General features: G+C 40.7%; 2 protein-coding genes across 2 annotated transcripts in view; both read right to left on the bottom strand.

The window, feature by feature from the left end:
- Window positions 1-16,538, bottom strand: part of LOC311038678 (NACHT, LRR and PYD domains-containing protein 12-like) — a gene marked incomplete at both ends in the record, with an annotated part of 279,561 nt that overhangs the window by 72,087 nt on the left and 190,936 nt on the right. The window lies entirely within an intron of this gene.
- LOC311039064 (uncharacterized protein) overlaps window positions 1-16,538 on the bottom strand; it is a gene marked incomplete at both ends in the record, with an annotated part of 28,425 nt that overhangs the window by 5,891 nt on the left and 5,996 nt on the right. Inside the window, 11 exons of the mRNA XM_084048706.1 lie at window positions 1,541-1,649; window positions 3,364-3,466; window positions 3,619-3,720; window positions 5,084-5,479; window positions 6,936-7,006; window positions 8,595-8,641; window positions 9,586-9,640; window positions 10,491-10,593; window positions 11,619-11,720; window positions 14,375-14,457; window positions 16,221-16,297. Of these exons, the coding sequence (XP_083904832.1) occupies window positions 1,541-1,649; window positions 3,364-3,466; window positions 3,619-3,720; window positions 5,084-5,479; window positions 6,936-7,006; window positions 8,595-8,641; window positions 9,586-9,640; window positions 10,491-10,593; window positions 11,619-11,720; window positions 14,375-14,457; window positions 16,221-16,297 (1,248 nt within the window). The remainder of the gene's footprint in view (window positions 1-1,540; window positions 1,650-3,363; window positions 3,467-3,618; window positions 3,721-5,083; window positions 5,480-6,935; window positions 7,007-8,594; window positions 8,642-9,585; window positions 9,641-10,490; window positions 10,594-11,618; window positions 11,721-14,374; window positions 14,458-16,220; window positions 16,298-16,538) is intronic.

Genomic DNA, 16,538 nt, shown 5'->3' on the forward strand with positions numbered 1-16,538 from the left:
CAGATGGTACCGACAAGCACAGGTCTTTAGCACTATCAAAAATGATCTCAACCCACACAGTTTCAATTGCTTCATGAGTCAGGTTAACCTGACTCCGCCTAATGGAAGAAGCTTGCGTCACATTTGTTTCACAGGCTACTTCCATCTGGGACTTCGGTAGCACAATCCATGACGGGCGTTCCCTTATTTTCAAGCTACTTGGCAGGTGATTGGATGTCTGTCTATCACTGTCTATCAACCAATCATATTGACGTGTCTACATGACGTATAGTAGCTGCGCCAGCAGTAGTTCTTTTGTATACTATTCAACAATGATGAATCATGAAAGAACTACAAGACAATAAGTGCTTCTTGATGGCGTCACATCCGGTCTCACAAAGATCCCGCCCTAGCAGCCGCTGATTGGTTCGCACACGCAGTTGTGCGGAGTAGCCTTACTCTCTGAGCGATCCCAGATGGAAACTGTATTCTGAACCAGTGAAGTCAATACTTCCCCCATCTGGCAGAGTCAGGTTAGAGTCAGGTCAGAACGAGGGAGGGCAGTTAGTATCCTTATGTACATACATGCATACACCACCCCCATGTCTGTTCCTGTCGTTAGTTCATTATTGAATCATCAAGCTTGATCTCAGAGAAGCTCAAAATGTGAACCTTAACATCGCAAAACATTTCCCTGATTTGGGCCTGTCTGTCTTTAGACCCAACAAGACTGTTCACATTCAGGTGAACAATATGTAGACCTTTGGCACGTAGAGTCCATGTTTCCGATGGCGCAAAGGTGATTTTAAACTCACCATGGTGACAACAGATGAGGTGTTTAAAAAAATGTGCGCACTTCAACAAAACAAGGCCACTGGCCACGACAATATTCCCTCCAAATTTCTCAAAGACTCAGCCGCCTCCATTGGTCCAATCATCACCCACATCAATCAAGCAGGAACGGGTCCCCCTTGATTTCAAAATAGCGAGAGTAACCCCTCTGTACACAAAAGGAAGTAAATTAGACCCTGGCAACTACCGCCCTGTTTCTATTCTTAGTTCCATCTCGAAAGTTGTAGAAAAAAATGTGTATGAACAGGTTGAAAAGTATCTTGCTGAAAAAAAAAGTACAAATTCCAATCTGGCTTCAGAACATCCAACTCCACTGACACATGCCTTCTCTATTTGAACGACCACATCAAACAAGAGGTGGACTTACAAATACTGCAGCATGGTCATGCTGGACCTCCAAAAGGCTTTTGACACTGTTAATTTGATAATACATTTTTATAATAAACAAAAATAAATAGCCGATCTAAAAGCTCACACTGCGTGGCCTTTTGAGCTTGTAGAGCAGCTGCAGATTTGGTGTAGAAGGGAAGAAGGAGTGGACCAAGTACAGACCCCTGGGTGACCCTGGTCAACGAAGTATAACCACTTAAACCTTAAATGGTCAAGTGTGTGTGTGTGTGTGTGTGTGTGTGTGTGTGTGTGTGTGTGTGTGTGTGTGTGTGTGTGTGTGTGTGTGTGTGTGTGTGTGTGTGTGTGGCTGGAACCTTACCCATCTTCATCTGACTCTTCTTCCTCAGCTCAGACCACTTCTTATTCATCAGGTCATCGTATTCATCCTGTATTTCACACATCAACAGACAATGAGAAGCGACATCAAGCTGTTAAAGGTAGGGTAAGTGATATTTTTTGGTTAAAACAAAAATAAATTTGTTAAAAGGTTAAAGCACTATATTCTGATAGTAATCATTGCTATAGAGTGTTTGTTCAGTAACAGGAGTCTCCGTCTCTCCAGCTCTTTAATAAACAGAAAATACATTTTCCGGTAGGTGTCAAAATCTCAGCCAATCAGAAGAAAGTACCCATTTTTAAGCTTCATTCTTATAGTGTTCCAGTTCAAATTTTGCCTGCTCATTTCTTAGTGTCATCACTTCCAATTTCACTTGTTTAATCTGTATCCTGATTGAGTTCTCTATCCTGATTGGAAAAAATCTGAACTGAAACTGAAACGAAAATGCATTTTCTGTTTTATAAAGAGCTGGAGAGACAAGAAGACTCCTTTTACTGAACAAACAGTCTATAGCAATGAGTACTATCAGAACATAGAGCTATTTAACACTTATTTGAACCAAAGAAAATCACTTACCCTACCTTTAACAGACTGTTCCTATACTATAATAGGCCACATGAGCACTTCAAACCAATATAAATCGTCCATTAAACAATGTGCATATTTATATATGTTCGCTATTCGAAAATTGACGATCTACAAGCTCACAGCCGTTCTACCATTATTTACAAGCAACTTCAGAAAAACAAACCCGATGTGGCTTTCAATAATCAGACCAGGCAACACTGCAGACAGGGAGATAGGAGAGCATATATTGGATAGGGGATAATGGGTAGCGCAGTCTTCTCTTAAAGGTAATGGCATCTGGCACGGTGATTATCATTGTAACGCCCAAACCACACCTATGCATAATGTAACGGGTAGCACATGTATTTAGTGGGTAAGGGAGGTGTCCCAGAATAGCAACTTTTGCGGGGGACCACCCCTTGCCTAGTCCTAAATCCACTATTAGTGGCTTTAGCAACTTGAGCCTGGCATAGGGGGGATGACCCCCAGACCCCCCCCCCCCCCCCAACAAAGTGATCACACCTCACACCCACACTATTAATCTCCACAAACCACTAGTTCCTGCCTTAAAATGACTTGATATCATTATTGAGGGTTATATTTGTAAAATTATAGCACACCTACCCAGTGCAACATACCAACTGTACCTGGTTGGGGGATTACAACTGGGTGCAACATTAAGTACAACAATGAATACAACACATAAATGTGAGGTGCGTTGGTGACTCCATGGGTTGATAAAATAATCATACTAATAATAATGTTTGCTGCACACGCCACCAAATCTCACTCAAGGTTTTCTGAAAAGCTAAATAAAAGACTGGACAGATCAGGACCTAACTAGGTATATAGAGGGACTGTGGAGGGACCAAGAATAGACCACTGAGGAACCCTGTTCAATTTAAGTATATAGGGTTTGAATTGTTAATAAAGCTGAACTACAAGTTCACAACATGTTGCGAGGTGTTGTGAGCTTGTAGATCTGCTATTTTCACTGCTTTTACTTTTACACTCTTGTATGATGAAATGGGGCATTACGTTATGTGGGGGGGGTTGGAACGTGGAGATACAAGGTTTCTGCCCGACAACAACGATAACCACATTTTTTTTGTTATGTCACTGAATGAGGAATAGTTCATGTCTCAATGTTAGACATGTATTTGGAACCACTACATTGTAGCTCATGTGGTCAGTAGAACATGTACATAAATGTCATGGGGAGAATATTATGTTCTTACCCAGCTGTTAGCTGACTCATATATGTTCATCTCTATGTTCTGAGCATCAGCCACCAGGTCCTTAATGTTCTCAGCTGGGTCTCCTGTTGACATGTACTCTACACTGCTCACCAACACACAGAGAATGAAAGAGACAGAGTCAGACATCAGATTCAATCATCATATAATAAGTGATAATAGTTCAGCTGGTCTGGGGTCTAGACGATGGTGAGAACACATTGTATTGGTTCTGCTTTCTGTGTGATGAACACTCACAGCCAGAGGACATAGGAGTCACGGCTCCTCTGTGTGATGTCTTTATGCCAAGACTTCCTCATGCCTCCTGCAGAGAGAGGGAGGGCTGTGATGGAGTCCCAGCTGAGGCAATGGCAAAAAACACAAAGAGAAAGAGACATGTATTATTACGATATTATGTCATAATATCATATGACATATCCCTAACTGTACAGGTGGAAACAGACAGTTTGCCCTTGTAGTGTAAACTATACCTCCCCACCCAACCAAAAAACAAACAAACAAACAAACAATAAAATAATGAAGCCTTGAATTCATGGAGATTGTTTGGTTCTTGTCTCATTCCTCAGCCAATAATTTGATGACCGGAGGTCAGGAGACTCAGTAGGAGACTCAAAGAGTCTCTAACTGAGTCTCGTATTTACCAATGACTCGGTCATCGAATTATTGGCTGAGGAATGAGACAAAAAACAAAAAAATATCCACAAATTCAAGGTTTCACGGGGTGTGTAATTGATAGAAAGTAAATCATTTTTTGGGGTGAGCAACACCTTTAAGTAAATAGTAGCAATACCACCATGTGTACGTTATTGGGGTTAATGTATGCTTTGTAAGAATGTAAATCTACAACGTGCATGGTAACTGAAGCTGTCAAATAAAAAGTAAAATAATTATAGTGAATTATAGTAAAAAGTACAATCATTATAGTGAAGTAAAAAGTACTTTTTGTCTCTGAGAAGTATAAGCATAAAAGTATTGACATTTTTAGTAAAGTAAAAGTATCTCACAATTGTACTTGGGTAAATGCACTTAGTTACTTTCCGGAACTCTCTGTACCCCTCCCATCCCTGTGAATTAAAGTGAATGTCAGCTGGGCTCTGAGTTTTTTTCTTCATCCCAAAAGTGGGGGGGATATCCCCCGCCCCCAAAGGAACTGAATATGTTCAACCCTCCCACTGCATCCCTGATAATGTAGTTTCTAGTTACTTTGCCGATTTGTACAATCATACATTAGCCACTAAGGCCCTATTTAATACTTTCGTTATTTAAAAATAGGGGATCTACAAGCCCACTTCGCATAAAGATGTGATGAATTAATGCGACATTACTTTGGTACTGTAAATATATTTTGATGACAATCGTGTGTACTTGTAACAGAGGATTTTGGTATTGCTACTTTTACTTAAGTAAAAAACAAACAAAAATAAAAAGTGAGGTTAATGTGAGTGTACTTGCTTGCCAGTGAGCAACACTCATGAATTACAACTCTGTGAATTATAATACATTACGATCCTTGTAAGAAATGTCTGTGATTGTCATATATCAAATAACTACCTGTTTAATGTCCAATATTTTCATGTTAAAGTTATGCTTGTGTTTTCTAGTAAAACACAGTAGAAGTTAGAATCATGCCAATTTTAAATAATTTCAATTTTTCATTTTTTGTGTCTTTCCAGTTGAAGTTCAAAGAGGTCAGTGATCTTACATTTGGTCTAAAACTTGAGGTTCTTTATTCGACCCAGACCCATATCCAGAGTATGATGATCCTCTGCTTGTCCCAGACCCATAGCCAGAGGATGATGATCCTCTGCTTGTCCCAGACCCATAGCCAGAGGATGATGATCCTCTGCTTGTCCCAGACCCATAGTATGATGATCCTCTGCTTGACCCAGACCCATAGTCAGAGTATGATCTGCTTGACCCAGACCCATAGTATGATGATCCTCTGCTTGACCCAGACCCATAGTATGATGATCCTCTGCTTGACCCAGACCCATAGTATGATGATCCTCTGCTTGACCCAGACCCATAGTCAGAGTATGATGATCCTCTGCTTGTCCCAGACCCATAGCCAGAGTATGATGATCCTCTGTCATGTCCTCTGAAATCAAACAAATGTTTCTTCAATGATTCTGAATAAGAAATGTACATAAGTATGTACGTACAGTACATACTTATGTACATTAATAGACGTTCGGGCCGCTACGCGGCCCGAACGTCTAGCGTGACGCGTCGTTCACTTTGCAGTGCCACCTTACAGGCACCTCACAGTGTGAGAGAGAGTTTTGTGCTCTCCTAAATCCACGGCAGGCTTTGAAAGTACCCACTTCAGAAAGAGGTGACGTGCATCACCTCTCCAATGACCAAAACCCACTATGGAAGCCGTCGAACTGGTGCGATCTGACGGCATCCTAGAATTTATAGGTAGGATGTGATGTCATGCGTGATGTCATGCTGTCGTGAGATTACGTCACACTGGCGTGATGTCAGATTACGTCACACTGGCGTGATGTCAGATTACGTCACACTGGCTACATACATACATACAGACAACCGACATGGCGCAGGATTCAAATTGTATATATATAGATTTATATATATGTGTGTGTGTGTGTGTGTGTGTGTGTGTGTGTGTGTGTGTGTGTGTGTGTGTGTGTGTGTGTGTGTGTGTGTGTGTGTGTGTGTGTGTGTGTGGACAGCTCATTGTGGGATACAGCTCCCACAATGCCCACCCGCCCAACTGTGTCTTTCATGTAATCCGTAGCGTAGTAGCGGTACAATCTTTGTCATGTACGCCAGGCTAGTAGCCTACATGACATATTATGATACCAATCACATCACCATGAATGGAATACGTTTGTATATTAATTTATTTAACCCATACCGAGCAGTGCGCGTTCGAGTTACACTAAAATAAAGCAGTCATGTAGGCTATTCCCGTCAATCCCGTGAGACTCGGGCGAGCTGCAGTGATCCCGTGCCGCCACGTTAATAAGAGATTGGAGCGTCGGATACTGTCAATTTGTAGACCTCACAGTCCATGAAAAGATGGTCAGGAGTCCCGAAAATGTTCTTGCAGAAGCGTTCGTATATTTTGAAAATAGCAGATCTACAAGCTCACAACGCGTCGCGACCAGTTGTGAGCTTGTAGATCTGCTGTTTTCAAATAGCCAATGCAGCCAGATCCGCAAGCTTAACCAAATGACTGTTAAAGCAGTTTGTTTAAATGAGTTTATAAAATGTTATATTTTCACAGGGATTATTTATTAGTGTGTTAGATAATACATTTAGGAGTGGATTATGTGTCCAGATGCCTGTCAGACAGTCAGACAATGCTGCTCCGCAGGTCTAGGATGGAATAAACGGGTGCAGCCAACGTCAACAACTGGTCTCGACCAGACGTGAGATCTCAGCGTACCGTAGGCTGAAACCAACGTCAGGATATATTGATAAATGTCGAAAGTTGCGGTGATCTCGCCGTACGCCCATTATTTGGTCTGCACCGCGTTGATAAATGAGGGCCACTGTACAGGAGTAGGAGTATTACAATTCCGTACCCAGTACCCATCCTCATCAGCTTCTCCTTCAGCTCAGACCTCTTCTCATCCATCAGGTGTCTGTATTCATCCTGTATTTCACACATCAACAGACAATGAGAGTCAAGCTACAAAAACAGACTGTTCCTTAAAGGGTTAGTTCAGATTTTTGCACTGAAAGCTGTAGGAAATACTTGCCATTAATGTAGTGGTTGCAAAGGTATTAATTGATTGCCCCAGTTCCGGTGATTTGGTGGGGCCACTCATTAAAAAGAAATGAATACAAAAAACTAGTGTAATTTGTATTGTTGACTTATTTCTACCATATAGTGTTGCCAGTGCCAGTGTTGCCATGTCTGATTATTATAAGCGACTTGTTAACCGATGAAGACGAGTTGTGAGCTTGTAGATCGTCTATTTTCTATATATATATATATATATATATATATATATATATATATATATATATATATATATATATATATATATATATATATATATATATATATATATATATATATATATATATATATATATATACATATATATATATACATATATATACATATATGTATACGTATATATATATGTATATATATATACGTGCAGTGCACCTCAAAACAAGGTGCACTGCCAGTGTTGTGTGCCAGAAACAACACTGGCAGTGCACCTTGTTTTGAGAGAGTATGCTGCAGCAGCGCAGTGATTCTGGACAAAAAAAATAGAGCCATGTGACAGAGGGGTCAAAGTTGAACAAAACCTGCACTATATGGTAGAAATAGGTCATCAATACGAATGATGCCAGTTTTTTTTATTGATTTATTTCTAATGAGTGGCCCCCACCAAATCACCGGAACTATTTCATATTCATCAGAACCGGACCAGAACTCTGACCACGGGACTCAGGCAATAAATTAATACCTTGGCAACCACTACATTAATGGCAAGTATTTCCTACAGCTTTCAGTCAAAAAATCTGAACTAACCCAACATTGGTTGGAATTAACTTTTACTTCCTGTATTTCAAAATAAAAGACTGAACAGATCGGGCCTCACTAGGTATAAGTGAACAGTTTAATGTAAGTAGAACACTATTAACCTCACGAACCCTAGCTTCCCTATTCTGGATCAAACATTCTGCAGAAATACCTTACAAAGCATTGTGACGCTTGTAGATCTGCTATTTCCGGTGAAGAGATTTGGTGCAGAGGGAAAAAGGTAGGCAAAGGGACCAAGAATAGACCCCTGAGGGACCCCGTTCAATTTAAGTAAATGGGGTTACATTGTCGATGAAGCTCTGAGGATACTTGACATGTTAACATTGTTTTTTAACAATGTTTTAATTTTCTCCACATATACTGTAGTCATTGTGGAGATTAACAATGACTATATTATATAGTAATTCATAGTTAATCTCCATGTGTACTGTGGTCCTACTGGTTGATCAGAGTGTTCAGAGGGGAGGAGAACTGGAGGAGATAATGTGAACCTCTGTGTACGTTGTGCTGTCTGTCTGTCTGTCTGTCTGTCTGCTAACAATAAACATCTGGAAACGTCATATTTACTGCATTGTATTGTATGTATTTGTGAATCATAAATAAACTGAAATTGAAAAATAAACAGAAAAAGAAAAGTAAAAACTAAATAAAATCAGATGTTAAATGCCAAACTATGATATACCTTGTCACCAGGAGGAAGAGGAGGTGTTGATGTCTGACTCATGGTCTCTACAGAAGAACAACAAACAAACATTCATTACACATATAGAAGACATGCAAGCAGAGCTTATACCATTAGACGGCCCAATCCAGTGGTATCGGCCCAAGGAACCATCACGCCAGAAGGATATGTTTGGATCGGGGCGGTGCATCTGATCTGGCGCAGCGCTCAGGTCCTGGACCTGGTGAGACGAAGGAGGAGCCCGGCCAGGAGACAACCCACAGAGCCTAGTCCCTCCACGTGCCAGAGCCTCCCCGAGTCCCGGCAGAGTACTTCCGGAGAAGCGGACTGAGTGGCCCTGTCTTTCCCTATAGGACTGACCGTGGGTGCTACTGGGACGTAAGTCGGGGCTTGATCAACCCTGGCTGGGTCACCTGGGCGAGGGTGTATGTTGTATGTTGCGAGACCCGAAACACCCGATGACCCCAGGCTACAACACTGATGATGCGTCCCAGTTGCATCCATGTGATGTATTTCTTTATTATTTATTATATATATATTATGAGGTTTGATACATTGTTTTATGACTGTACATAAATATCACACATTGTTTTATGACTGTACATAAATATCACCGTAAACTCAATTAAAGTTGTTCTAGGCAACTTCAGAGATACAAAAAAGAACATCAACAACAACATGAGATACACAGTATAGAGACTATTATGTGCCGTATCGGATCGGAATTAATCGGAATCAGATCTGTTTTGATGCTGCCTGATCGGAATCGGATCGCAAAAACCTTGATCGCAGCAGCTCTAAAAAAAAAAGAGGATATAACGATACCTGAAGCTGCTGGACAATGAGTGATGTAATGTAATGTAGGTATATTATATATGTTGTAATAAAATGGTGCATTTATCGTGTGTTTATGGCATTGTTCATGTTTATGAACGAACGTATAGATAACGTTGGATTTTGAGAGAGGGTGTGTGTGTGGCTAGAATCTTACCCATACTGTTCAGCCTCTTCTCCCACAGCTCACCCCTCAGTTTCCAGTATTCCTCCTGTATTTCACACATCAATATAGGCTATAATATCAAGATAGACAGTGGTGTACTGTGGATGTTTTAACTAATGGAGCGCAACATCAGGCGCGCGTGCACACGCTCGCGCATACATGTGAGCGATGTGGGCTGGGTGCTCACACTGAGCTTGTAGATCTGCTAGTTTCAGTGAAGAGATTTAGTGTAGAGGGGGGAAAAAGGGACCAAGAATAGACCCCTGAGGGACCTAACCCCATTCGATTTAAGTATATAGGGTTTAAATGGTTAATAAAGCTGATCTACAAGCTCACATCGTGTCACTTCACAACACGTTGTGAGCTTGTATATCTCCTATGTTCACTACTTATGAGTGACACTCTTGTATGATGAAATAGGGCATTAATGTATGAAAATATACATAATTTACAAAAAAATAAATAAAATGTAAATATGGATATGAGGTTTCTGCCCGACAGCAACGATAACCACATTAAACCTTTATACATAGTTGAACGGGGTCCCCCAGGGCTCTGTACTAGGCCTGGTGCTTTATTCTCTCAACACCAAATCTGTTTGCCTAAAATAGCTGATCTATAAGATCTCAGCGGGTTGCATGGTGATGCATTGTAAGGTTGTAGATCGGCTATTTTAGTCTAATGTTCACCTCAGAATAAGGACGCTAGGGTTAATTTGGTTACCTGTCATCCCTATTCTGGACACATTTATGAACATTTTGAAACGTTTATTTTATTGATTATTTTTTAATGTCACTGAAAGATGCACAGTTAAATAGTTGGGATGGCTACATTGTAGTTCATGTAATCATTAGAACATGTAAATAAATGTCATGGAGAAAATATTATGTTCTTACCTCGCTGTTAGCTGACTCATACATGTTCCTCTCTAGGTTCAGAGCATCAGTCACCAGGTCATTAATGTCCTCAGCTGGGTCTCCTGTTGACATGTCCTTTACACTGCTCACCAACACACAGAGAATGAAGTCAGACATCAGACTAAACTCATCATTCAATCCTCCTATAATTCCACAAAGTTCTGTGAGGTAGGGTTGTGTGAGGGTGGTGAGGCCAAAATCTCTTCTGCCCGGTTCTCCTAAGTGGCTGGAGCAATTGATCTGAAATTGCACACAGCCATTGACCATTGATTCTCCCAACTGTCAGCTGTTTATTTGCGTTTTTATGTCAAAAGCATGTTGCCATGGTTACGGTGGGACCGTACCTATGTTCCCCAGGTTCTATGTTCCCCGCATAAAAGGTTCTATGTTCCCCACTTACCCAAAAAAGGTTCTATGTTCCCTGGGTTCTATGTTCCCCATTAACAAAAGAAAAAGGTTATATGTTCCCCGCTCACACAAAAATGCAGGAAACATACATTTTAATTTCCAATTATTAATAACATCTCTGAACACACACAACTGAACATAATGGGGAGAAATAACTATCAGGTGATATAGAGCACCTTGTAGCAACTCATAATGTAATAACGGCGTAATAACAGTTCATAGTATACAATAAACTAAATGCCATAAAAGCTCATAATGTAATAAAATCATGAGCGATAGCGCAATAACGGGTTTTTGCATAATATAATAACGTAATAATTTGTTACATTAAGATTTTTCTTTTTATAATTGTTTTTGGCTTTATCTGCCTTTTATTAGATAGTATACAGTAGTCTGAGAGCAAATGGGGAGAGAGAGATGGAAGTGACACGCAGCAAAGTCCGTCGGGATCGGGAGTCGAACCCGCGACACGCTGCGCCCGGACCTCCACGCCAGCCGCCCGGGCCATAACTGGTCAAATTGTTGAGAAAAGTGTTATATCTTATAATCCGTATCAGTATCATGGTCAGTGTCATGGTCAGCATCATGCTCAGTTTCATGGCAAGTGTCAGTATCATGTTAGTGTCATGGTCACGTGGTGGATTGACTTAAGGTAGACCAGGAATTATTTTGCCTGCTTTCTGTGTGATGAACACTCACAGCCAGCGGACATTGGAATCACGGTCGTCCTGTGTGTAGTCTTTATGCCAAGACTTCCTCATGTCTGTTGCAGAGAGAGGGAGGGCTGTGATGGAGTCACAGCTGAGAGAAAGACAATCATAGAAATGAGACATAGAAAGAGGGGAGAAACATTGTGGAACACATTATTATGATGGTGTGTGTGTGTGTGTGTGTGTGTGTGTGTGTGTGTGTGTGTGTGTGTGTGTGTGTGTGTGTGTGTGTGTGTGTGTGTGTGTGTGTGCGTGCGTGCGTGCGTGCGTGCGGTAGCCCTTTGTAGTGTAAACTAGAAAACATTGTTCCTTGCAGAAACAATGTGGGCTCGCTTTAAAGCCAAAAAATGGTAGTTATAAAAAGTACAAATTCAGTTGGACTTGGTATCTCTGTCTTTGTGTTGTGTGTGGGCGTAGACTTGCCTCCGGTTGATCATATTGGGAGCACCTGTTATCATTTTCCTAATTGTCATCAGTTACACACCTGCTTGAATAGCTGATGGTAGTAAGGGGGTGGAGGGGTTAGGGGGCGCTAGTGATAGGTGTGGGGCGCTCCCCCCTGGCTCCAGTGAGCTTGTAGATTAGCTATTTCCGATGGTTTACAGTGTGCGTGTGTGTGTGTGTGTGTGTGTGTGGGGGGGGGGTTGCCGGAGGTAACCATCTAAGGCAGGGGTTTTCAACCGGTGGTAGTATTGCAGGTGGTCCCTGGCCCAAAAAAAAAAAAAAAACTTTTTTTTTTTCACTTTTAATAACTTACAGGAGTTCTTACTGTTTTGTGTGTGTGTAATATGAAATATGAGCTTAATCATATTCCATCATATTAAAACAAAATCGCTGTATTTTATTAGATATTATATTGATATTATAGCTATTTTCTCCAGCTCCCTGTGGTACATGAACCCCCCACCACTATTGTGTGAGGTGGGTCTATGATGGACCTGCCACGCACAATAGTGGTGGTCCCTAGGTTGCTTTTAGTCAGGATGGTGGTCCCTGGGTCGAAATCAGTTGAAAACCCCTGATCAAAGGCACTTGCTCATCGGAAGCAATTAGGGGTTCAGTGTCTTGCTCAAGGACACTACTCTACACTAACTCTGGGTGAGCCCCGGATCAAACTGGGAACCTCACACTTGCCATCCGGCCGCTCTACCGGCCATTCTACCCCTGAGCCACTGCCGTCCCCTGTACTCACACTTTCCATAGACTGCCAAGGTTTTTCCAAAATAGCAGATCTTCAAGCTCACAACACGTCACATTGTAGATCGGCTTTGTTCGAATAGTCAAAGTATGACAGAGGGGGGTACGTCATGTGGTGTGGGAGGTGGGGTGGGGTGGTGGTGGAGTATGGTGTGTGCGTGCGTGCGTGTGTGTGGGGGGGTGGTAGTTTTGGAGCTTGAAATACACACACGTTTTCGCATCAAAATGTACTTTGAGTACCAAAGTAAAAGTACTTAAATGTTCAGAAAATAGCAGATCTACAAGCTCATCACGCATCACATTGTAGATCGGCTTTTCTTTTGTATAGTTTGTATGACAGAGGGGGTTATGTCATGTGGGGTGGCGCTGGAGTATGGGGTTTATACAAGTGTGTGTGTGTGTGTGTGTGTGTGTGTGTGTGTGTGTGTGTGTGTGTGGGGTGGAGTTTGGAGCTTACAGTGTACAAACGTTTTAGCATCAAAATATACTTTGAGCACCAAACTAAAAGTACTTAATTTATTTTTAGAAAATAGCCGATCTACAAGCTCATAACGCGTCACATTGTACATCGGCTGTGTGTGGTTACTGTGTGTTTTGTATTAATAATAAAACCCTAAGTAACAAGTAACTAAAGCTGTCATTGTAGTGGATACAAGTAACAACAATGGAAAGGAACGTAAAAGGACCTCAAAAAAGAAACTGTGCATGGTAAGCACTTGCATAGTACTTGAGTAAATATACTTAGTTACTTTCCAGCACCACTGAGCAGCCAATGACTGATAAGTTAGCTAAAACCAGGTGTGCTGATTGTTAGAGTGCTAGAGTGAAGAGAGACATGGGTTTATGTTAGTGGTCTTAACTTAAAATGTATACATCACACAGCTTAGACCTTTGGATTAAATTGGAGAGGAGAGCAGACCCGTGCGAACTTGCTGATGTAACAAACATATCTGTAGTGTAAAAAATGCAGCCGCAGTGACTTTACGAAAACATGGGGCATTTCTCATCTCAAGTGAAAGAAAAAGGGGTTTTCAGTTGAAATAACATTTACTTTCCCATAGACTTTTTGGGGTGTTTAAAGTTAAATATTTCAAAAACTACAAATCATTTCAAAAAGAAAAGTACAAGCACACATGTCCACAGTAAGCTGGATTTTTTTACAGTTTGAATGGAGTTTGTAAGTGAAAGTATGTGGGAGTAGTTAGGTGCCATACTTTTGGGAGAGAATAAAGAAATAGTGAGGATGGCTAAAGCTGCTGCTGCAGCGAGCACAAAACTACAACAATAATAATAATAGTAATGAAATTAAAGAAGAAATCCTCCTCCTTAGGCCTCTTAACGGATGTCTAACAAGGTGGAATTTACCATAAGCAGATCTGAAAATAGCAGATCTATAAGCTCACAAAGTGTCACATTGTGACGGGTTGTGAGCTTGTAGATCTGCTATTTTAGTTTGACTAATTAAAAAAAGATTGTACTTTTAGTATATTTTGTTGTCAATACCTTTTTACATTTGAATACAGGCCTTTTACAAGACCTGAACTGGACCCAAGAAACTGTCCTGGATGGAGGCACTGGTTCTGTAACTGGGTAACGTTGGGCTGACCCATCCTCCCTGCTCCCATGTCCATCTGTAGACCACACAGCACAAGAACATGTTAGACATTTCATCTTAATATGATTTTATAATCAACACTGGGGGCCCATTTCACTAAAGCAGAATGAAGTCATCAAGGATTTGAGAACAATCCAGGACTTTGACCAAGACTACTCAGTGCATCCTGGCTTATTGCGTTCCATGAAGGTCAAGTCAGGTTGAGGAGGTGTGACTGGGTCAAGACAGGTAAAATGTATTAACATGAATATGTGTTCAGGGCTTCCTGCACACCCCCAGGTCATCGGGGACACACACAATGGAGAAATGTAATTAAAGTTAGGGTAAGTGATATTTTTTGGTTAAAACAAAACGTTTTGTATTAAAGGATACATCCGTTCATTTTTAGTGTTATTTTTGATATGTGGCAAATCACTCACCAACGTAGAAATGCCCATTGAGTTACTCCACAAATCCCCCTGTCGACCCCCACCGTTGGCATAATAGGAGGCGCGAGCATAGCCCAAATTCGCCTATTTTAACAAATGCAAAGTCTGTTTTTTTTCTCCTAGCACTCATTGTGGAGCCCCATGAGACCCTTACAGGCGATGAAAGTCCCGACAAGCTAACCGTTAATAACAGAACGAGCTAACGCTCGTTGCTTGTTTCTCTCCGCACCTGGCAACCTGGTGTTGCCAGGCAGAGAGATAAGCAGCCAGCTACGTTCTACGTTGGTGAGTGATTTGCTACATAATAAGATAACACAAAAAATGAACGGATGTCTCCTTTAAAAGGTTAAAGCTCTATATTCTGATAGTAGTCATTGCGATTCAGCCAATCAGGAGAGAGTTAAAAAAAAATGCCCTCTGCGATTTGCGTGTGGGGTGACCAATCAGGGCCCAGTATTCAAATATGGGAGACTATAATTGGTAGTTGGTCGTAGGTCTAACCAATTGCATCCAGAGCCATATACCCCCCATTTAGTCCCTTTACCCCATGTAAGGCAAAAACATTAAAGGACAACTTAGTTTTTTTTTACAACAAGGGTTATTTTATTAGTTTGTAATGATAATAATTAAAAAATGAGTGTTAAAATATATATATATATTTTAACACATATATATATATATATATATATATATATATATATATAGATATATATATATATATATATATATATATATATATATACTGTATATTGCTTTCTATCGATTTTTAACTGGGGCGGGGGCATTCGGGCAATTGGTAAAAAATATATATATATATACACAATAAGCCGGCTATTTTTGTCTCCGCAAGGCCGAAGGCCTGGAGGTCAGGGCAGAACCTTTGCCCCGAATTCTTCACATCGGTCTGTTATAGCGCCACCAGCAGGCTAATTTACTTTCATTACTCCTGAAATAACCCGGGACCAACATTACATTGTTGATGAAGCTCTGAGGATACTTGACATGTTAACATTAACAATGTTTTGTTTTAATTTTCTCCACATAATACTGTAGTCATTGTGAAGATTAACAATGACTATATTATATAGTAATTCATAGTTAATCTCCATGTGTACTGTGGTCCTACTGGTTGTTCAGAGTGTTCAGAGGGGAGGAGAACTGGAGGAGATAATGTGAACCTCTGTCTGTCTGTCTGTCTGTCTGTCTGTCTGTCTGTCTGTCTGCTAAAAAGAAACATCTAAAAACTTCATATTTACTGCATTGTATTGTATGTATGTGTGAATCAAAAATAAACTGACATTGAACAAAATAAAGAGAAAAACTAAATTCAAAACTGCAAAACTATGATTACCTCATCACCAGGAGGATGAGGAGGTGTTGATGTGTGACTCATGGCCTTCATCTCCATCTGACCAGACTGTTTCATCTCTACAGAAGAACAACAAACAAACATTCATTACACATGATGAGTATAGAAGACATGAGGTCTGATACATTGTTTTATGACTGTACATAAATATCAAACTGAATGAACCATATTCACACAGCGGACATTTTGTTCTTACATCATACTTGGAGGTTAGCCCCTCCCCCTCCAGTATGAAGTAAGAGTTAAATGGACACAGTGTGAACATGTTAGTTTAAACCACATCAACCCTAGACTCACTGT

Source organism: Gymnoscopelus microlampas, assembly GCF_963454915.1.
Source record: "Gymnoscopelus microlampas genome assembly, chromosome: 22".
Taxonomy (NCBI): Eukaryota; Metazoa; Chordata; class Actinopteri; order Myctophiformes; family Myctophidae; genus Gymnoscopelus; species Gymnoscopelus microlampas.